General features: G+C 37.7%; 2 protein-coding genes and 1 long non-coding RNA gene across 4 annotated transcripts in view; 2 read left to right on the forward strand and 1 right to left on the reverse strand.

The window, feature by feature from the left end:
• LOC103316650 overlaps positions 1-10,022 on the reverse strand; it is a 13,910-nt gene extending 3,888 nt beyond the window's left edge. Inside the window, exons 1-2 of the long non-coding RNA XR_512494.3 lie at positions 9,727-10,022; positions 8,481-8,519 (exon numbers count right to left, since the gene is read on the reverse strand). This is a non-coding gene — a long non-coding RNA (uncharacterized LOC103316650). The remainder of the gene's footprint in view (positions 1-8,480; positions 8,520-9,726) is intronic.
• LOC100120657 (eukaryotic translation initiation factor 4E-binding protein 1) lies at positions 998-6,737 on the forward strand. Its single transcript, XM_001604221.6, has 3 exons — positions 998-1,458; positions 5,586-5,747; positions 5,964-6,737. The coding sequence occupies exons 1-3, from the start codon at positions 1,317-1,319 to the stop codon at positions 6,011-6,013; spliced, it is 354 nt and encodes a 117-aa protein (XP_001604271.1). The 5' UTR covers positions 998-1,316; the 3' UTR covers positions 6,014-6,737.
• On the forward strand, positions 8,878-17,347 carry LOC100120683 (macoilin-1). Of its 2 annotated transcripts, none has more exons than XM_001604244.6 (12): positions 8,878-9,590; positions 10,482-10,623; positions 10,704-10,830; positions 10,904-11,033; positions 11,094-11,160; positions 11,245-11,461; positions 11,571-11,826; positions 11,899-12,132; positions 12,206-12,382; positions 12,472-12,750; positions 12,842-13,035; positions 13,124-15,756. In XM_001604244.6, the coding sequence occupies exons 1-12, from the start codon at positions 9,511-9,513 to the stop codon at positions 13,387-13,389; spliced, it is 2,169 nt and encodes a 722-aa protein (XP_001604294.1). In that variant the 5' UTR covers positions 8,878-9,510; the 3' UTR covers positions 13,390-15,756. The 2 variants fall into 2 exon arrangements, with proteins under 2 accessions (XP_001604294.1, XP_008209597.1); XM_008211375.4 differs by having other exon boundaries at positions 8,879-9,590; positions 11,245-11,464; positions 13,124-17,347.
• The last annotated feature ends 327 nt before the right edge of the window (positions 17,348-17,674 follow it).

Consider the following 17,674-nt stretch of genomic DNA (forward strand, 5'->3'; position numbering starts at 1 on the left):
GAAGATAATATAGAATTTCTTCGCGTACGCATACGAAATATATTCATTAAAAAAACAATTCAATTTCAACGAGACGTCAAAGAGATTGATGCTTTGTACGCAAGATATCTGCATCAAACATGCTTTAATTGATTTATTAAAATTCATACATTGTGTATCGGTTTTCAGTTTACGAACAAATCAATAACATTTTTTCTTGAATGATTAATTATAGAATAACCGATTTGGTAACATAGTATTTATAGAATTAGTGCGTTCCAAGTTATTCGTCGTTACCATGCATTCGGTAGGTAAGCGTTACACTAGTGCTCTCTTTCGGACAAAATTTGAAACTATGTATTGAACGCGACTGTAGGTAATTAATACTTCTTATCCTGTAAAATTTTTGAATTGCTTGACCTTTACAATACAATATTATAAATTGGCTATGTACTATTAAGGCGTGTATCAAGTTTATAATAACGTAAAAATACTAATTTGACGCGTTAAAACTGAATCATCGTTTACTATCATCCATCGAATCAACCTTGATTCCCAGCGAAAATGATTTTCCCTTTGTCATAATTACTTCGGTCCTTAACTATTGATTTTCAGAAAAACGCAGACATCGAAACTCGTCGAGTTGGGTCTATAAAAAGTATCCAAATCCAATCGCAATCAAAGTTCAGCCTCGTTAGCGCATCAGCCCGCACCAATACCGGGTCGCATCATAAGCGGTCTATTTTTTCCTTCTCCCTATACTCGTCTTCCGCAAATCAACGCTTTCTACAAACATCACCCCGCATCAAAGGTATATAGCTGCGACATGATCAATGTGTACGTATCGCCCTTTCCTGCGGTTATGACGCATGTTTGCGTTCACGGAGCGGTAGAGCTCCCCGAGATCGGAACACAGCATAATAACACGCGCGCGCAGCAATCTTCCTATATCTATATACATAGAGCTATATATACTGCGCAGCAGACGAAACCAACGACTGAGGCGGCAACCTAAAGCCGCTAATACGCCTGCGTGAGCACACACGTATATAGAATCGCTCGCACACGTGCGCGAAAAAAACACACGCACTACACGTCTTCGACTCTCTATCGATAGAGCGCGCGACATCGCGTGGTCTCTTGTTTTGTTCGCGATCCGCGCACGAGTTTTTCACGTATCGCCCTATAGTCAGTGCTGCTCCAACTCTCCTTTCGCGCATACATCGCAGCGCCGGAATCCACGCATTGTACCTTATTCGTCCGACCGAGAGTTTTACTGGCGTATATTCGCGCAGTTCGCAGACAGTAGAGGACAGAGACAATACAATCGAACGAAAATGTCGGCGTCACCCATCGCGAGACAAGCAACCCAGACCCAGAGTATTCCCGCCAAGAAGGTCGTCATCCACGACGCGAATCAACTACCTGCCGACTACTCGTCCACGCCCGGAGGCACACTCTACTCCACCACGCCTGGAGGTTAGTTTTCGAGCATGCTTCTGTTCTCTATTTTCGACGCGCATAATCCAGTGTGCTCCTCATCGTGTTCGGAGCACACGTGCGCCGGCGTTAATTTTTCACCGAAGCTCATGTTCAATTATTTCGACGGTTCGACTGCTTTATTTACTTGTTGTTTGTTGTCGTTGAAGGTAGCAGAAGGCATTCCAAGGCCTTCTATTCTTTGTTCGCGTGTACCTATGTGTGAGTCGCGAGTAAGGTGTTTACAATATATTGTTGTTGATAAAGCGAATATGAAAATTTCTTGCAATACGATGACGACCGTAAAAGCTGGATTCGTTTTTGCGCGCTGTTTTTAGCAGTCGTAAAAACCATTCGCTTACATTGCCGATTTCTGGAATCCGTTCCCCGTAAAATAAATCAATCAATTTTCAAAGCAATCGCGCTTTTAGCCGGTCAAGAACGCGCGCGGAGCTCTCAACTCTGAAAACAGTCGTAAATCAGTGTTTTCAGCTGCATTTTATTTTTATACCATCCAGCCGTTATTACATTTCGAATGCGCAGCGATTATAAAGACTCGACAACACACGGTGTGTGAGACACGGTAACATGGCAATTACGTAATGATGAAAACGAGTGGTAAACACGCGTGGTAAACGCGACGCGCATATTATAATCTTATCTCATGCCTAGTCCGCGAAGTTTCTAGCCAATGATGAGCGTTTCCGAGCCTCTATGTATAGATACCTATATAGCTGATGATGCGCGAGGGACGCGAGCGCTGTGGTTTTGGATGAACTTTGCATAAATTAAGGCTTAAGCGTTTGTTTTCCTCGTTTAACCAACTTTTTCTCTCGAAAGAACCGGTATATAACGGCGATTAAAATATATGCAGGTGTATCGGATTACCATGTGCATGCGTCAAGTTCTTATATTTTGTTATGGTTTGTTCAATGACCCAGGCCGCATATTTGCGATAATGATACTGATTGACGTCTTTGCTTTGTTAAAAATTTAATTTGTATTATACGATGACGATTCGACTGACTGTACATTGTGTGCATTGTTGCAGATGAATAAGTCATGATAGTTAAACGATAAATTAAACTGTACAATGAGCAATATTATAGAATGTTCGCCTGGAAAAAAAATTGCGATGCTTGATTTTAATTTCTACGTTGCTCGAAACGCCAATTCAACCGACTCGCATATGCCCGGTCTATGTGTAATCTAATTTCTGTATATGACACATTTATCAATTCTTTTGTTCTTCTGTCTGTCAGTGTGTGTATATTAAATTTCAGCGATTGCGAAGAACGAAAAATACAGCGTGGTTGGGTGCAAATTTTTTTATTACAAAAATTCAATCTTGAAGTTAATTAAAACTGGCGCTTTTTTGTAACAAAATTTAAATAAACGCACACCGTGCTCTCGGTTCAAGTAGCTGGCTCATTCAAGCTAACTTATCATTTCATTAATGCTAAGAGAAATATTTGATCTGTGATTACATGAATTCTGGCTAAAGTTTATGAATTATTCATTCATTATTAAAATGTTTATAGTATTTGCGATATAGGTTTCAAGTGTTAAAAACGCAAATTCCTATACTGTAATAATAAATTCGTATTGATTCGACCAGTTTCATAATAGAATTAATCGAATGCGTTTACATAATTCAATCGTTAAACTGTAAGCAATATTTTTGTTAAATAAACAGTCTTCCTGAAACTGGTCATCCAATAAGGCGTGAATACAGATAAAAACGGACTTTCGTTTTTACTGCAACGCGTGTACATATTTTTGACTCTTTTTATACATAAGTAGTTCCCATATTTAAACACTTACTCAGTTCGTATCTAGGTTCGTATACACGCTCTACGATGTAACTGCGCATTTTTCAGCGGCGCGAAAAATGCCGCGTAATTTGTGGTTTGCCGGAAAAACAACTCCGTTGTTGTGATTGCGACACGCAACGCCGTAAAAGAGAATTGCTCAACAGCTGTGTAGAATGCGTGATATCAAGGGTCTTTTTAACCTTGAGTTTGATGCCAATAAAGTCATCCGAGTGGCACATACCCTTTATGACAATCAACTGCTTGGTTTGCATAGGTGGAATCACTGGGACAGAATCGTCGATACATTTTTTCGACAAACAAATTGAGGAGTTTGTGAAATTAACGGCATTAAACACTTCGAAATTTTAAGCTACTTATTTACAACATAATATTGTTCATAAACTTAGTCTAAACTTCAACAATACAGCTTCAACTAACAAATACCTCAGAAACTATTAACACTGCAAGAATAGGGTGCCCAAGACGGCCTTAGAAGGGTTGCGGTATGAATAGAGTCAGCCCGAATAGAGGAATAGAAAGAGACGGGATGAGATGAGAACTAGTATGAGAGACAAAGAGTCGTTACGATGAAACGCCAGGGAGAACCGAATGACCGCTAGAATCTCCTTTACCTGCGAGTTTTGCTATTCGCGGAGGCTTAATTGATTTTCCGCTTTGCAGGAACTTATATACCCTTTGTATCCGTTCATTTTCTGCTAAGTTTGGCGAATTAGTATTATATCAACTATTTCATGTGTATAATTGGATTTGCTAAATCCCATGTGATGAATCTGACACGCGAGGATTAATATGAATAGAAGTTAGTGAAATAGTAAATAACTTTTTGCAAGTAATAAATAGTTATAACCTTCCAACAATCTATCATTTTTCACAAGCAACCTTAATCTGGCGTTAAATTTTGTTATTTTTGTTTACTGTCTGACGACTTTTGGATCAATTCTATAAGCTTATTTACGTTACAAAGATTTATTTTTGTTGTTTCTAACAAGTAAAATAGAATAGATTTACATAATTTATTCTAGTCGTTTATTATGATTCTATAAATCTTTGAAAAACTTCCACAGCTTTCTGACAAAACAAAAGCAAAACGAAGAAATTGTAGATTTATTGTTTCTATTACAAATACTAAAATTAAACCCATAATCTCGACCACATTTCAAAACCAGGGATTGACAAAGTGCTCCAATGCATAATAAAATAATTATATACGAAATCTTCAACTTGTCGATATTTTCATTGCAGTTAAACTAATCATTCGTAAAAAAAAGTTAAATTTACAAAATGCATGCACGTTTATATATTTAAAAAGTATGAGTCAGAAAAAAATTATAGTGCTATTAAATGCTATCTTATATTATTCTATAGCAGAACTATAACTTCTATCTAAAAAGTACCTTTAGCAGGTGACGATGCGGTACTAGGATGATACGAATAATTATTACATTAACTCATATACAGTTTAACAAAAACAAATGTAATCTACATCATTTTTCTTCTCTTTCCTCTTAACGGCAAAATGGTTTCTTAAGGCCTTGATTCTGCACGACTGAGATAAGTTTAGCACGATACGTTTGCCGTGGTGATGGTGCTTTCCGAAAGCTTATTTTTTAATATAGCGAACTTATTAAAAAAAATACTTTTAAATCTAGATACAAACTTTTCATACTATAAAACAAAATAAATAAAGATTGAAGGTATAATAAATATCAACTGAGGGAAATTCGTATTCTTATATACTTCATATTACGGCATTGTGATATTAGACAACTGAACAGACTATCAAAGATAAAAACGTATTTAAACTAACCAATTAAAATTTTTCTGGGTCAATCGTTCTAATCTACCGTGTACATAGTATCAAGTATTCATTTATTAGAACAACGTGAAATTAAAGCTTATCTTTCGTGTGATAAAAATGTCTCAAACCAAACTTTAAAATCTAAAAAGTACATGCTATCGTCTATACAAAATTTCGCACATAACGATTTCGGATACATTTTATTAAAACTTCCAAACATTTTAAAAATAAATTTAATGCGCGCTGCATAGTGCAAGCACGTGTGGATTTATACTCATCGTTCATATGGTTCGCTTCTCGAGACCCACGCGGTGGATATAACGTTTTAAAAATAGCGATTTCAGTACGAATGGGTCTTGAGCAAAAAGAAATTAAAAATATTTGAGTTGGGTTCATTTTAAGTTTTTAATATTAAATGCCAAAATAATAATTTTGATACATGCATCAATGTAATATGATTAATTTTATTAACGACTAATTCGTTTGTTTCACAGGTACTCGCATTGTGTACGAGAGAGCTTTCCTGATGAATCTCCGAAATTCGCCAATCTCGCAAACACCACCGAAAAATATGCCTACCATACCGGCTAGTCTTCTGAAGGGTGCCGCACCTACCGTCACGGCACCGAACAAAATTCCAAGCCCTCCGGCTAAAGGTCAGCATCAATCCTATTATTATTTACATCACTCAATTATTCAAAATCTCTTATACTGCGCGCGATTGTGCTAAACGATCGAGTTATGCCAATTTAAGAGCTCCTATATCTATTCGTATTTAATTTCCGTTCTATCGCTTCTCGATAATTATCCTCTCAATAAGCTCTTTGAAATTTAGTTCAACGCGAAGACTCAAAGGATTTCTCTGATTACAGATGCTGCAGTCCTCGACGAATCTGCGGAGCAATTCGAGATGGACATGTGAGAGACAAGATCTCACGCAAGCCTGTGATTGAGATATAATGTGTTCATTCGTTAGTCCACGTGAATTACTGACAACTCGATCCCTACATATCGCATTATGCGCGTAAACACGCAATACACACGCGCGGATTCACATAAAGTATAATACCAAGGCAACGAAGTGGGTCTGCTCGAATTATTTTCATGCATATAATTCGCCTCGTGTTCGTATAGTATCATCGTAGCGTGGAGTGCGTCGAACTCGAAGCAGTTTTCGGCTGCAGGGCGCCAGTCACTTATTTGTTGCCATTAATAGCCTCGAGTCTTTAAGTAAGAGAAAATAACATAAACCACGAGCCCTCGTTATTAGTCATCGCCGAGCAATTTGCGATGAGCGAGCTCTCGCGCCAAATCGTTTTATCCGCGACAATATATATGAAAAAATGGCCATAAGCTGCAGTTTGTATTTATTATGAACTTTTTTTCTCAGCTGGGGGGGGGGGGGAATAATCCAGGAGATTAGAATTTTAACGCTTTGAAGGCACTGAAGAGTAATAATAATTATATTGTATTTATATATAACGAATCCAAGTGTTCGAATTTACATCCGTTTTTGTGACTTATATACCTTTGTAAGAGTTGTGTCTGACTTCCAAATTTGCAAATTGTCTGTATTTTACTTCGTAGCTCTACTATCTAAGGTTATAATAATATTTGAATTATAAATAAAATAATTTTTTGTAAGATTTGTAGTTGTCTTATTCATTGTTGACGCGTTGTTCAACTCTAGTACAGAGCTTCGTGTATAGCGGAAGACACACGATACTCTCGACGCATGTGCATATCTCTTTCGTTAAAAAAAAACTGCATAAAGCAAAGAGTGCAAAAGGACGCGAAGCGAAATAAAACGTGCAAGAGCACGGCGAAGTCTGAGCACGCGAAGAGCGTGGAAGCGTAAAGCACTACACAGCTGCACGCAACTTCCCTCCACACTGCTCTCTTTCGCGCAGATGGAAGCCTGCTTTACTTCCAGGGCTGGACGGGGAAATACGAAACCCCCCGGTGTAACGTCTGCCGTGAAGTTTCCGAAGCTGAAGTCCGCCAGAGCTGAAGTATATTATAACCGACTTATGCTCTTATTTCGCAGGAAACGGCGCAACTTTCTGGTGCGCGAAGAAGTCGGATTAGAAAAGTTTGCATATTTGATATAGGAAAGTTTTCTTGATCTTGTTTGTATTTAATCGCACTCACGTATTTAATACGAAAGGACAGAAAAAGCAATTTTTTAAACGATTGTAAATTTAAATTGTATACAGCTCGTTATTTTTATTTTTACAAGTTTCGGCACAAAAGAAGAAACGTCCACGAATAGCAGTATAAAATAGATGAAAACTATATAGCTGGAACAACAGGTTAACGAACTCTCGATATAGATATTTTTGCGCAACGATGGGAAACTTATAAATTAAAATCGCGCAGAAGAGCGGAGCTGCCAAAACGAGAGACACAGAGAGCCAGAGAGCGGCGGGTAAATCAACAAGTCACATATGTGAGAAATCGGAAATCAGCTGTGTTATGTGTAGCCGCACACGGGCGAGCGTGCTTGCGGTGATGCTGGTGTGCGGTGCGCGCACTCTCGGAAGCGCTCGCTCTCTTTCTTTCTCATGCATACATAACGCACAGCCCTGATGCCTGTACCTATGCATGTATATATATGTGTGTGTGTGTGTGTATATATATATATGAGCGAGAGAGAGAAAGAGAGACCGGATGAGAGACATCTGCGATCGATAAAGGCCTCGCCGCACCGCGCGCGCGGCGAGCGTGCATTGGGCTGCACGTTGTGCTATATACCTATATACATACAGCTATATGCTTTTTGTACGTGTATAAGTACGTAGCTCCTGAATATAAGAGCTGGCGGCTGCTGCACCTTCGAAAGTCGCCAGCTGCGGCCGCGCGAAAAGAATGTTTGATAATTACAGCGGAGAGGGAAAACTTTTGAAAAATTGGGATTTGCGGAATTTTCTAAGATTTCTCTCTCTGCTGACGTTTTCGGTTTGTGTGTATAGACACGCTTTAATTTGAATATCCGCACGATTGAAGATTTGAAAAACGCTGATGATGCTTTGAGCATACACATATATATATATATATATATATATATATATATATATATATATATATATATATAGGTGTCTGGATGATGTAAAGATGCTGAATATTGCTGGGATATATGTTCGCAATTTCGCATACGTTGTGGATCCTTATCGCGTTAACTGCGCCGATAATTTCGAGTAATCGAAAAAATTCAATATCTCTCGGAAAGTGTAAAACGAGTCGAATAAGTGTATATACACTGGGCGCAAATCAAAACGCGAAGCGAAACAAACACACCGCTCGCGGAACCAATAAACCAGTGAAAGAGAATCCAGAAATAACAATCGTCAAAGTATAATCATATACGTATGTATATAATATGCACTCACCGAAATCTCGAAGCGCCGCAGTGGCCGTCAACCTGTCGCCTGCAACATAAACAAACAAAAAAGTACACAGCCGGTAAAATGGACACGACAAAATTAAACGTTACAGCGAAAACCCGACAAAAGCGTGCTAATATGAGCAAGTTCCAACGAAGCGCGCCAAGAGGCGCCCAATCAGCTGCTCGCTGAAGGAGAAAGAGGGAGTCGGGAGGGCGCGAGAAGAGAGAGAGAGAGAGAGAGAGAGAGAGAGAGAGAGAGGGCTATATGCTTATGCGCTGAAACGGGGAAAGAGAGAGAGAGAGAGAGAGAGAGAGAGAGAGACAACATCGAGTATCAACGGTCGTCCGCGAGAAAAGGAGCTGAGCGAGAGGAGAGGCTCCCGCGCGAATGACAACAAAAGCGCTCTGCAGACGTCTCGCGCGAGCGAGGAAAGGCTGCGAAGAGAGAATCGTCGCGCGTAATACTCGGTATCATCATAAAAGTATAGGTATAGTGTAATAGGTGCGCTTGCGCAGCCACAAGTATAATATAACACACACGGGGAGAGCCATGGCCGCGTATAGCTAGGCTAGATAGACTCGCGCTCGTTGTCATCGTCGTCGCTTCCCGGGGGACGAATCGTCAGAGCCGCGGCGTGCGCGCGCGTGGGCTTCTCTCTCGCTGCACACAACATTCTATATAGACATAATACTCGGCCTGCAGCAATAGCCTCTCTAGCAGTAGAGAGCAGCAGCGGTTGTGGCCTGTATATAGGTGTCCGACCAAGCGACCGTGTGTGCGTGAGTGTGTGTGTTGGTGCGCGCGAGTGCGAGAGAGAGAGAGAGAGAGGAACACAGAGTAGAGATCGCGCAGAGGGAGAGCTGGTGATCGCGTTTGTGCTCGCCGTCGTGGCTGCTCTCGCGTGTGTCGCGCTCGCGCGCGTCTGCGTCCGTGTTCGCGCCCTGGCTGTGTTGTTATTGACGCCGATACCGCCGAGCTTCATCATCGAACGAGAGGATTGCAGCCTGGCCGCGCTGGACAGTGCCCGGGGAATATGAAGAGAAGAAATGCCGAGTGCGGCAAGCTCCGGAGGCCCTTGAAGCGCAACAAGATCACCGAAGGAATTTACGGGAGGTGAGACAGATCCGCGAATATATATGACTTGCGTTCGCCGACGTATATAATGCGCTCTTTTCTGCCCGCCGCAGAGGAGTCGTCGGGGCCAAGCATCCTCGTACCTGCACGAACCCGTTTCTCTCTGTATACATACCTCTTTTACCTACTCTATATTATCTACTATATACCTACGCCGAGTGGGAGACGATGATAACTCGCGCACAATGGCCGCGCGCGAGAGACAGAGACATCGCATATATCTATCTTACTCTCTTTTAAAAATAACCAAAAAACTCTGTCCGATGACGCTCTCGATCTCTCTATCTCTCTCTTCTCTCGCATCTTTGGCGCGATCAGAGAGGAGAAAGGATCCTCTACGCGGGCCTGTTCCCGTTTTCGCGAGAGGCACTTCCCTTGAATGGTAGCGGTTTCTGCTCGCTCTTCTCTCTCATAAGAGCGAGAGAGAGAGAGAGAGAGAGAGAGAGAGGGACTCTTGTTTACAAGAGGAACTCGGCGAGCTTTGCTATATGCTTGGATGCTAGGGATGAGCTTTGCTTTCTCGCGAAGATCTGCAGATGATTTTCAGCTTTTGCAGGCTAGCAAATTTGCCTGTGCTTTTCTTTGGAGCCCTTGTAGACTACCTGCGAGTCTTGCTGGCTCTATGTGCACGATGAATTTTTGACCGGGCTCTTTGTTTCAACTCCATTCTCTGGCAAAATTTTCCTTGTAGTCTGACTGTAAACGATGAGTAGATGCTTTTGTTTTGATGTGGGTCTTAAAACAATGCAGCCTAGCTCAAACTGATCCTCGATAGCTGTTAATGCACTACTTTTGTGTCAAGTTTTGACAATGCAAAGTCTTGCCACATTGTCCGATTAACCGCTTAACGATACATGTCCTTTATTTCAGTACACTGTTATACCTGAAGTTTCTTCTACTATGGGCCATGGTGATTTTAGCAGACTTCATTTTAGAATTCCGATTTGAATTTTTATGGCCTTTTTGGCTACTGCTCAGAAGCGTTTACGATTCCTTTAAATATCAGGGCTTGGTAAGTTTGATTGCATCAAGAGCATTTTTGACAGTTGTTCCATAAACATCAGGTTTAAATGAAAAAATTGTATGTTTCAGGCTTTCTCTGTGTTTTTTATTTGTATTGCACTTACGTCAGATATGATTTGTTTCTTCTTCATCCCAGTACACTGGCTGTTCTTTGCAGCTAGTACATATGTTTGGGTGCAGTACGTTTGGCACACAGGTTGGTTTATACCTTTCAATTATCAATAATTTGGACAGAACTTATGAATTACTGACTTATGTTTTTTTACCAGACAAAGGCGTGTGCTTGCCAACTGTGATGTTGTGGCTACTGTTTCTGTATATAGAAGCAGCTGTACGATTAAGAGACCTGCGGCATATGCCATTTCACTTGGACCTCTGTAGGCCATTTGCTGCCCACTGGTAAGTTTGGTTGATTGTCAAAAGTTATGATATATTTTTAATTTAAACTTGTGTTTTCAGTATTGGCTATCCTGTTGTAACGTTAGGATTTGGTTTTAAAAGTTACGTTGGCTACAGAATGAGACAGGTATGATATTTATTGCATCATTTACTCTTAACCAATATGAAGAGTATAACAATTAGTACTGATATTTGTATTTTCTATTTACAGAGAAAACAAAAAGATGTAGCGAAAGAAAATGAGTTCTATTTACAACTGCTGCAACAAGCATTGCCTGCGGAACAGCAAGCAGCTAACCTGCAGCAACAAATACAACCACATGTGCAATTACAAGCACAAATATCTACCATATCGGTAGAACAGAATTCAAAATCACAGCCCCACAGGCCAAGTCCACAGTACAACCCAAGTCCAGAGAAAAGCAGAGGTAGCTTGTATTTATCACAATTATTAAGTTTCATTACTTTACATTTCAAATTTAAGCGACTGCCTTGGATTGTAATTCAAATTATGTAATTGGTTTGCTTTTCTTTCAGGAATTGGCAATGCTTCTGTAGATCCAAGTATTCAAAATGGTGGAGTTCACAGTAATTCACAATTATCGTCACAAGCACAAAGTGCAACCAAAAATAATCAGAGAAAGACTCTTGATAAAGGGGAGAAACAGGAGGACCAACACACAAAGCATAATGCTGAAAAATTGTCACAGTCTGAAAAGAATGACAAAAAGTATGCACACACGAATGGTACTACTGTATCTTCCAGTGATTTACAATTTATAGAAAGGATTAGGTAAGTTATATTATTATATTAATAGTTTTTATACAACTTTGAAACCTCATTCATTTCCATTATATTTTGCAGTTCTGTAAACGATTTCGACGTTAATGAAGTAGAAAAAGACAAATCGGTCAAAGGACATAATTCTGTTAAGACACAATCTAATGGCTCAGCCGGCGGAAAATGGAATAATGTAAAAGAAAGCAAGGATACGTCGAACACGACGAACAATCAACGAGAGAGAAAAGGACGACAAGCGAAAGCAGCGACTGAAACAATAAATGAGCAACAAAAGCAACAAGAAGAATATTGCCAGAGGTATGACAGAAATAATGTAATTAATAAGTAAATTTTCATTATAGCAATAATTAACTCAAATCTTTTGTAAAAGGTTAATCGTGTGTCGCAAGCTTGAGGGAGATATTAAACGCCTAAAATCAGACTTACAATCGAGTCGACAGGTTGAACAAGAATTGCGATCTCAAATTAACACTTTGTTAAATGGTGAACGACAAGCAAAAAGTGATATTCAACAGCTTCAACACGATAACGAACAGTTGCAGAGCAAGTACGTTAACTTTAAAATTAACATTATTCAAGTACGGAAATTCAAAATTTATAAGCACTCGAACATTGATTAATTGCGTACCTTTTCAGATTACACGGGTTAGTCACGGCTCGACAACAAGACAAACAGACAATGTCATCTCTCGAGCGACGAATAGCCGACGAAAGAAGACAGCGCACAGCCTGCGAGGCATCACTAGCTTCCGAGAGAAGAGCGCGACGTGCTGCCGAGGAAGCCCGTTCTGCGATTCCGCCTCCGCCGCCGCCTCTCATCCGTCAAGAGTGCACAGACGCATGCAAGTCCCGTAGAGCCCAAATGGAGCAGGATCTGAAAAGTTTGCGCCGTGAACTGAAAGCGAAAGACGAAATGTACGTTTCGTTTTCAATTTCTCGACATACTCAGCGGTTTCTTCTTTTTTTCTATTTCTCTACATTATTTAGAATAATATCGCTATTACAGGTGTATGGTTTACGAGAAAGAAACTGCTCATTGTAAAGAGAATCATAGTGAATCAGAAATCATACTTGGGGCACTTAATGCGCTACAAGACAAAAATACTCATTTGGAAAACAGTTTGAGTGCGGAAACTCGCATCAAACTGGATCTGTTTTCGGCTCTTGGCGAAGCCAAGCGTCAATTAGAAATTAAGGAGAGTCAGTATATTTTTGCTTTCGATAAAAGGAATTAATACAAACTTTATAGATATTTGAATTGATTAATTAACTGTTACTTTTTATTTAGGCCTAATCCGATCGCAAGAGAAGGAGATCGATATCTTGAAGGCTAAAATAGCACAAGACTTAGCTGTCAGTCCACAAGACACATTTGGTCCTGCAGCTCCTTCATGTTCTACGTCAAAACTTCGGTTGGGGAATGATGTGCGTGTAGGAAGTTCAAAAATTCGTGCAAATGAAAGTCCTTGTCCAGGCTGTACTGTGTCGAATTTAGATCCCAATGCAACAGCATACACACCTAAAGGATCATTGGTAGCATCTACCGAAGCTTAAAATCCACATCTGTGAAATTGGTCAAGCCCAATAGAGCAGGGTGTAGATCGATGAAACGCGTTTTAAAAAGAACTACTCTGTTATTAGTAAAAGAGATCATGTATCAATTAATTTTGTTAATCACTTATAAGCTCTGCTTAAACTTTTATTATGGTGCAAGTATTTTCTTAAAATTAAAAGTTTTGTAAACGCAAAATTTACAGCATAATAATGAGAAACGCGATTCATATTATCTACTACAAGGACTATAACTGAACGTGCTCAATATAAAAAATCTGATTACTTACTGGTATATATTTTACAATCGCCAGTGTCACTTGAGTATGAAGCTCCATGGCTGTGGGTTGATTTAACAAAAGTTGTTTGAACTTTGTAACATTATTTTCTTTACCCACATTATTCCTGGCTACGACTTATTCATGTTATTTAATTTTTTCTCATATGTATAGCCAATGTTAACATCAAAATAGTAACTTTTTAGAGAGTTAACATTTTTACATAACTACTAAATTGATAAATTGTCAGAAAATATTTACTATTTCAGAAATGGTATAATAGCTATCAAAAATCTTCCCACAATACATGCCTAACACATGTGACAGCTTGCTGAATATGTATTTACACGAATCGCGTTCTGGAATCAGTCCTTCATAAAATTGTATTTTTAAATTCATTAACATCAAAGCCATTCTAAAACAACATTAAGTTAGCTGAGTAAACTTTTATTTTGATGTACTTTCTGTTTGTTCCTGTCAAAGCTCTGCTCTAAGGACTTTCAATCTTAAATATCTTTTTTATGGATCATGAAAAAGAAAATGACCTATAAAGGATAGCACTCTTATCTGTACGCGTAAAGTGCGAAAAAAATGAAATTCATTGAAATCGAATTGCTTGGGATGCATGCATTTGACATAATCGGTACCGTAATTGTACTGTGAAGCAAAATTATACCAAGATAAGATTAAAAAATTCACTGTTATAAATTTCATTTTCATGCTTGCATTTCAACGTTAAATTATGTTTCTTCCTCTTGCATTTTTACCTGCAGCTTTTAAATTCTATTATTTTGCTACATTTCATGATAAAATAAAAATAATTCGTCAATCTGTCTTGGTATAATTTTTCTCTAAGTGTTTTTGCAAATAAGTGACTATTGAAAAATTTTGTATAACTTCGAGTTAGTATTCATTGGATAGGGTTAAATGAGTTGAAATTAATTGCCACTGACTAGTTAAATTAACAATTTTTGTTGTTACACTCTTCCATGACTTTTGTAAGTGTGTAATTAAGAAGCCCTCGAGTCTCGTAAATATTGAATTGAAGATATTTGTGGCAAAGGATTCTACCTTGTGGTTCACATATGTAACCTACCTACAATTGGTTTAATTTATTAAGAACATGATGAACAAACTAATGTTGTGATCGTTTTAATGAAGATATTCAGCTGGCGGTTTATATGTCTATTTTCGAAAGAGTACATGTGAATTTTTTTTCTGTTTGACAAGATTCAAAACTCTGCTTTTATTGTTGAAGTAAAAAAAAAACCTGGTAAAATTTATATTTCTTGTTGTAAAGTACACGCAGAAAGGCGTGGATTTTTTATGTGATATTTTTACTTGTTTTGCAAGTTTCTTTTGATTAGTTCTAAATTAGACGACAAACCGATTCACAACATTTATTTATCAATAGCATCTTCATGACAATTAATTTTCAACATGATGTAATGACATCGAAACTACGACTAGTCAAATCTAACAAAGTTCTATGAGCACAAATATTAAATTAGGATACGTTTACGAAAAATCTTCCCTCGTTCTTACCGTACGAAAATCATTATTTTCTTGCTATCGTTACAAAGAACTATTTTGACGTTCGTTTTTATAATTTATAAAAGCTTTCAATTCACGTCATATTTTTAAATATGTAAGCCGTCAATGAAGGAAATCGCACTTTGCAAAGTTTTTAGAAAGAACTTTATATGTCGTTTTGCTCAATAATGATTTTTGATCAGCATAATATTCCTGATCGTTTTACCTTCCGTATTGATGACGCTATGACATTTTTTAATTATAAGGAAAATGAAAGATGAAATGATTCGTCTCATTAGTACATACTCATACTTTCAGACTGAAACATCGCACGATTATAATTATACTTTCAGTACAACAGATTCAGAAGCGAGATTTTGCAAATAAATAAGAGAAACAAATACACATCTGTACGCGTGTACCGTTTTGATAAAGAAATAGGCAGAAGCAGACTTATTTTTCTATTTTCTAAATATTTATGCGATCCGGTGATACGATAAGATGATATTAAACAAAACCAGTAACAAAGAAAATAATAATAATAATAATAAAAAAAGAGTGAAAGAAGAGCGATGATTTGATTTGTAAAGCGAAATGTAACGATTCATACTGTTCGAGCTTTCATTTTTATCATGAAGCATTGTAATGAGCACACTCATATTCTTACGCAAAGACATTCGCGAGAGGCATTTTCGTAAATGTACAAGGTTGTTATTATAATCTAAGAAATCGTTTCCTATTAGTTTGGCATAAGCTCAATGTCTTGATTACAAATATGCGTATCAATGAACGCCCAAAACGTTCATTCAGAAAGCAAAACTGCTAAGCATCATCGTTACATATGTAAAGGAAAAAAAAAAAACAAATTGTACCTAATGCAACTGTGCTTGCAGTTTCTCATTTTCTATACATACTTATTTATTTTAAATTCTATTAAATATCTTTTTTTTAATGTCGATAGGATGCGATAAAGTTGCGAATTCTTTTTGAATAAACGGAACCGACTATCTTGTAATTCGACGTGTTCGGTTGTTGTGATATAGTTAAGCATGTAAACTTTCGTCAGTGCTACGCACGAAAGCTATCTTATATCTTTTTCGTTATACTTACTTTTATTGTTTATCTTATCGCCTTCACAATGCAACAGGTCGTTCATATTTAAATCCTGTTGGTCATTTTTTTGTAAGCGGTCACGAGCAAGACAACAAGTACTTAATATTTTCGTTTCTTTCTCTATTTATATATACGTTACGCACTACAAACACGAAAGATTTTATTTTCACAACTTTTCCTACTCATTATCGTCTTAGTTTGGAGTTAGCAAGCACAAACATGGGTATACTGGGCTGGTTAGTTACCTGTTTCCGTACATCATCTAAAATCTTGGAAAGGTATCATTTAGAATTAGTAATTTATCTCTTTAATGTTAAATTCGTTTGACATTGACTTGTTGTGTTCTTAGCACGCAAGGAAAAAATTAATTTTTCTAGCAGAATATTTCATTTTATTTAAAAATTATTTAATTAATTATTTTAGCAAATAGATCCGATAGCAAATCATGAATTATTGATTACAATGTCTTCCTATTTTAAAAATTCATTCAAAGCAAGCGTGTTAATTTAACCAATTATAAAACAGCAAAAAGTTATGAGCAAATATATCTTTCTTTTGTAAATTTGTACACACACATATTTGATTTTGACGCACAGAATGATTTTCTCAATGCTTTTCAATCGGACGAAACGTATGATGCGCTTCCAACGATTTATACTGTGTACTTACATACTTGTTTTTAATTAGATATAAGTTAATGGCGAAAAGCGATGCGATTTGCCGCTGTATTGATCTCACACGGCGTTATGATTTTGCCTTCGCGAATGTCTTTGCTTTATCGATAAGGATCCAGACTCACGTATCAGAACGAATGAGCGAAACAGATATAAATTGTGCGAATAACTCCGCAATGCTTGGAAAAAATCTCATGCTTCGAAGAACAGTTATGTTATGCGTAATTATTGCATAATTCCGCTAGAGATTATCGAAATGCACAATTTTCTCCAATGTCATACGAGTAATCGATTACAAATGTGAACTGCGTCTTCATTGTTTAAAAATTTTCATGACTTCAATATACATGTATAAATTCAAAAGAAATGCAAGAAAATACCGAAGTTTTATTTGTTAACATGCATACATACATATAACTTAATGATATTTCAATTTCAGATACAATTTTTTTTATTCATTAAAATGAGTTTTTTTTTGTTTATTTCTTATTTTATTTCACTCTTAATTCACCGTGGATCTTTAAATTATATCGCGAAAAATCAGACTAAAACTTTACCACTTTTTTAATACAAATATTGCAATGATAATTTACTTCCAAATTGATCATAATAATGAAAAACTTGTCAGTTACCAATAAGTTTATCTTTTTTAAAATGTACAAGTACAAAGATCCATAAGTCAGATGCTGT

Source organism: Nasonia vitripennis, chromosome 2 (genome assembly GCF_009193385.2).
Source record: "Nasonia vitripennis strain AsymCx chromosome 2, Nvit_psr_1.1, whole genome shotgun sequence".
Lineage (NCBI taxonomy): Eukaryota > Metazoa > Arthropoda > Insecta > Hymenoptera > Pteromalidae > Nasonia > Nasonia vitripennis.

Bases quoted from the DNA above. Each gene is read 5' to 3' on its own strand.
- LOC100120657 (XM_001604221.6), top strand. From the start codon at position 1,317: ATGTCGGCGTCACCCATCGCGAGACAAGCAACCCAGACCCAGAGTATT. The intron at 1,459-5,585 runs GTTAGTTTTCGA...TTTGTTTCACAG, and splicing joins CTACTCCACCACGCCTGGAG to GTACTCGCATTGTGTACGAG. The intron at 5,748-5,963 runs GTCAGCATCAAT...CTCTGATTACAG, and splicing joins TCCAAGCCCTCCGGCTAAAG to ATGCTGCAGTCCTCGACGAA.
- LOC100120683 (XM_008211375.4), top strand. From the start codon at position 9,511: ATGAAGAGAAGAAATGCCGAGTGCGGCAAGCTCCGGAGGCCCTTGAAG. The intron at 10,831-10,903 runs GTTGGTTTATAC...TTTTTTTACCAG, and splicing joins GCAGTACGTTTGGCACACAG to ACAAAGGCGTGTGCTTGCCA. The intron at 11,034-11,093 runs GTAAGTTTGGTT...TTGTGTTTTCAG, and splicing joins AGGCCATTTGCTGCCCACTG to TATTGGCTATCCTGTTGTAA.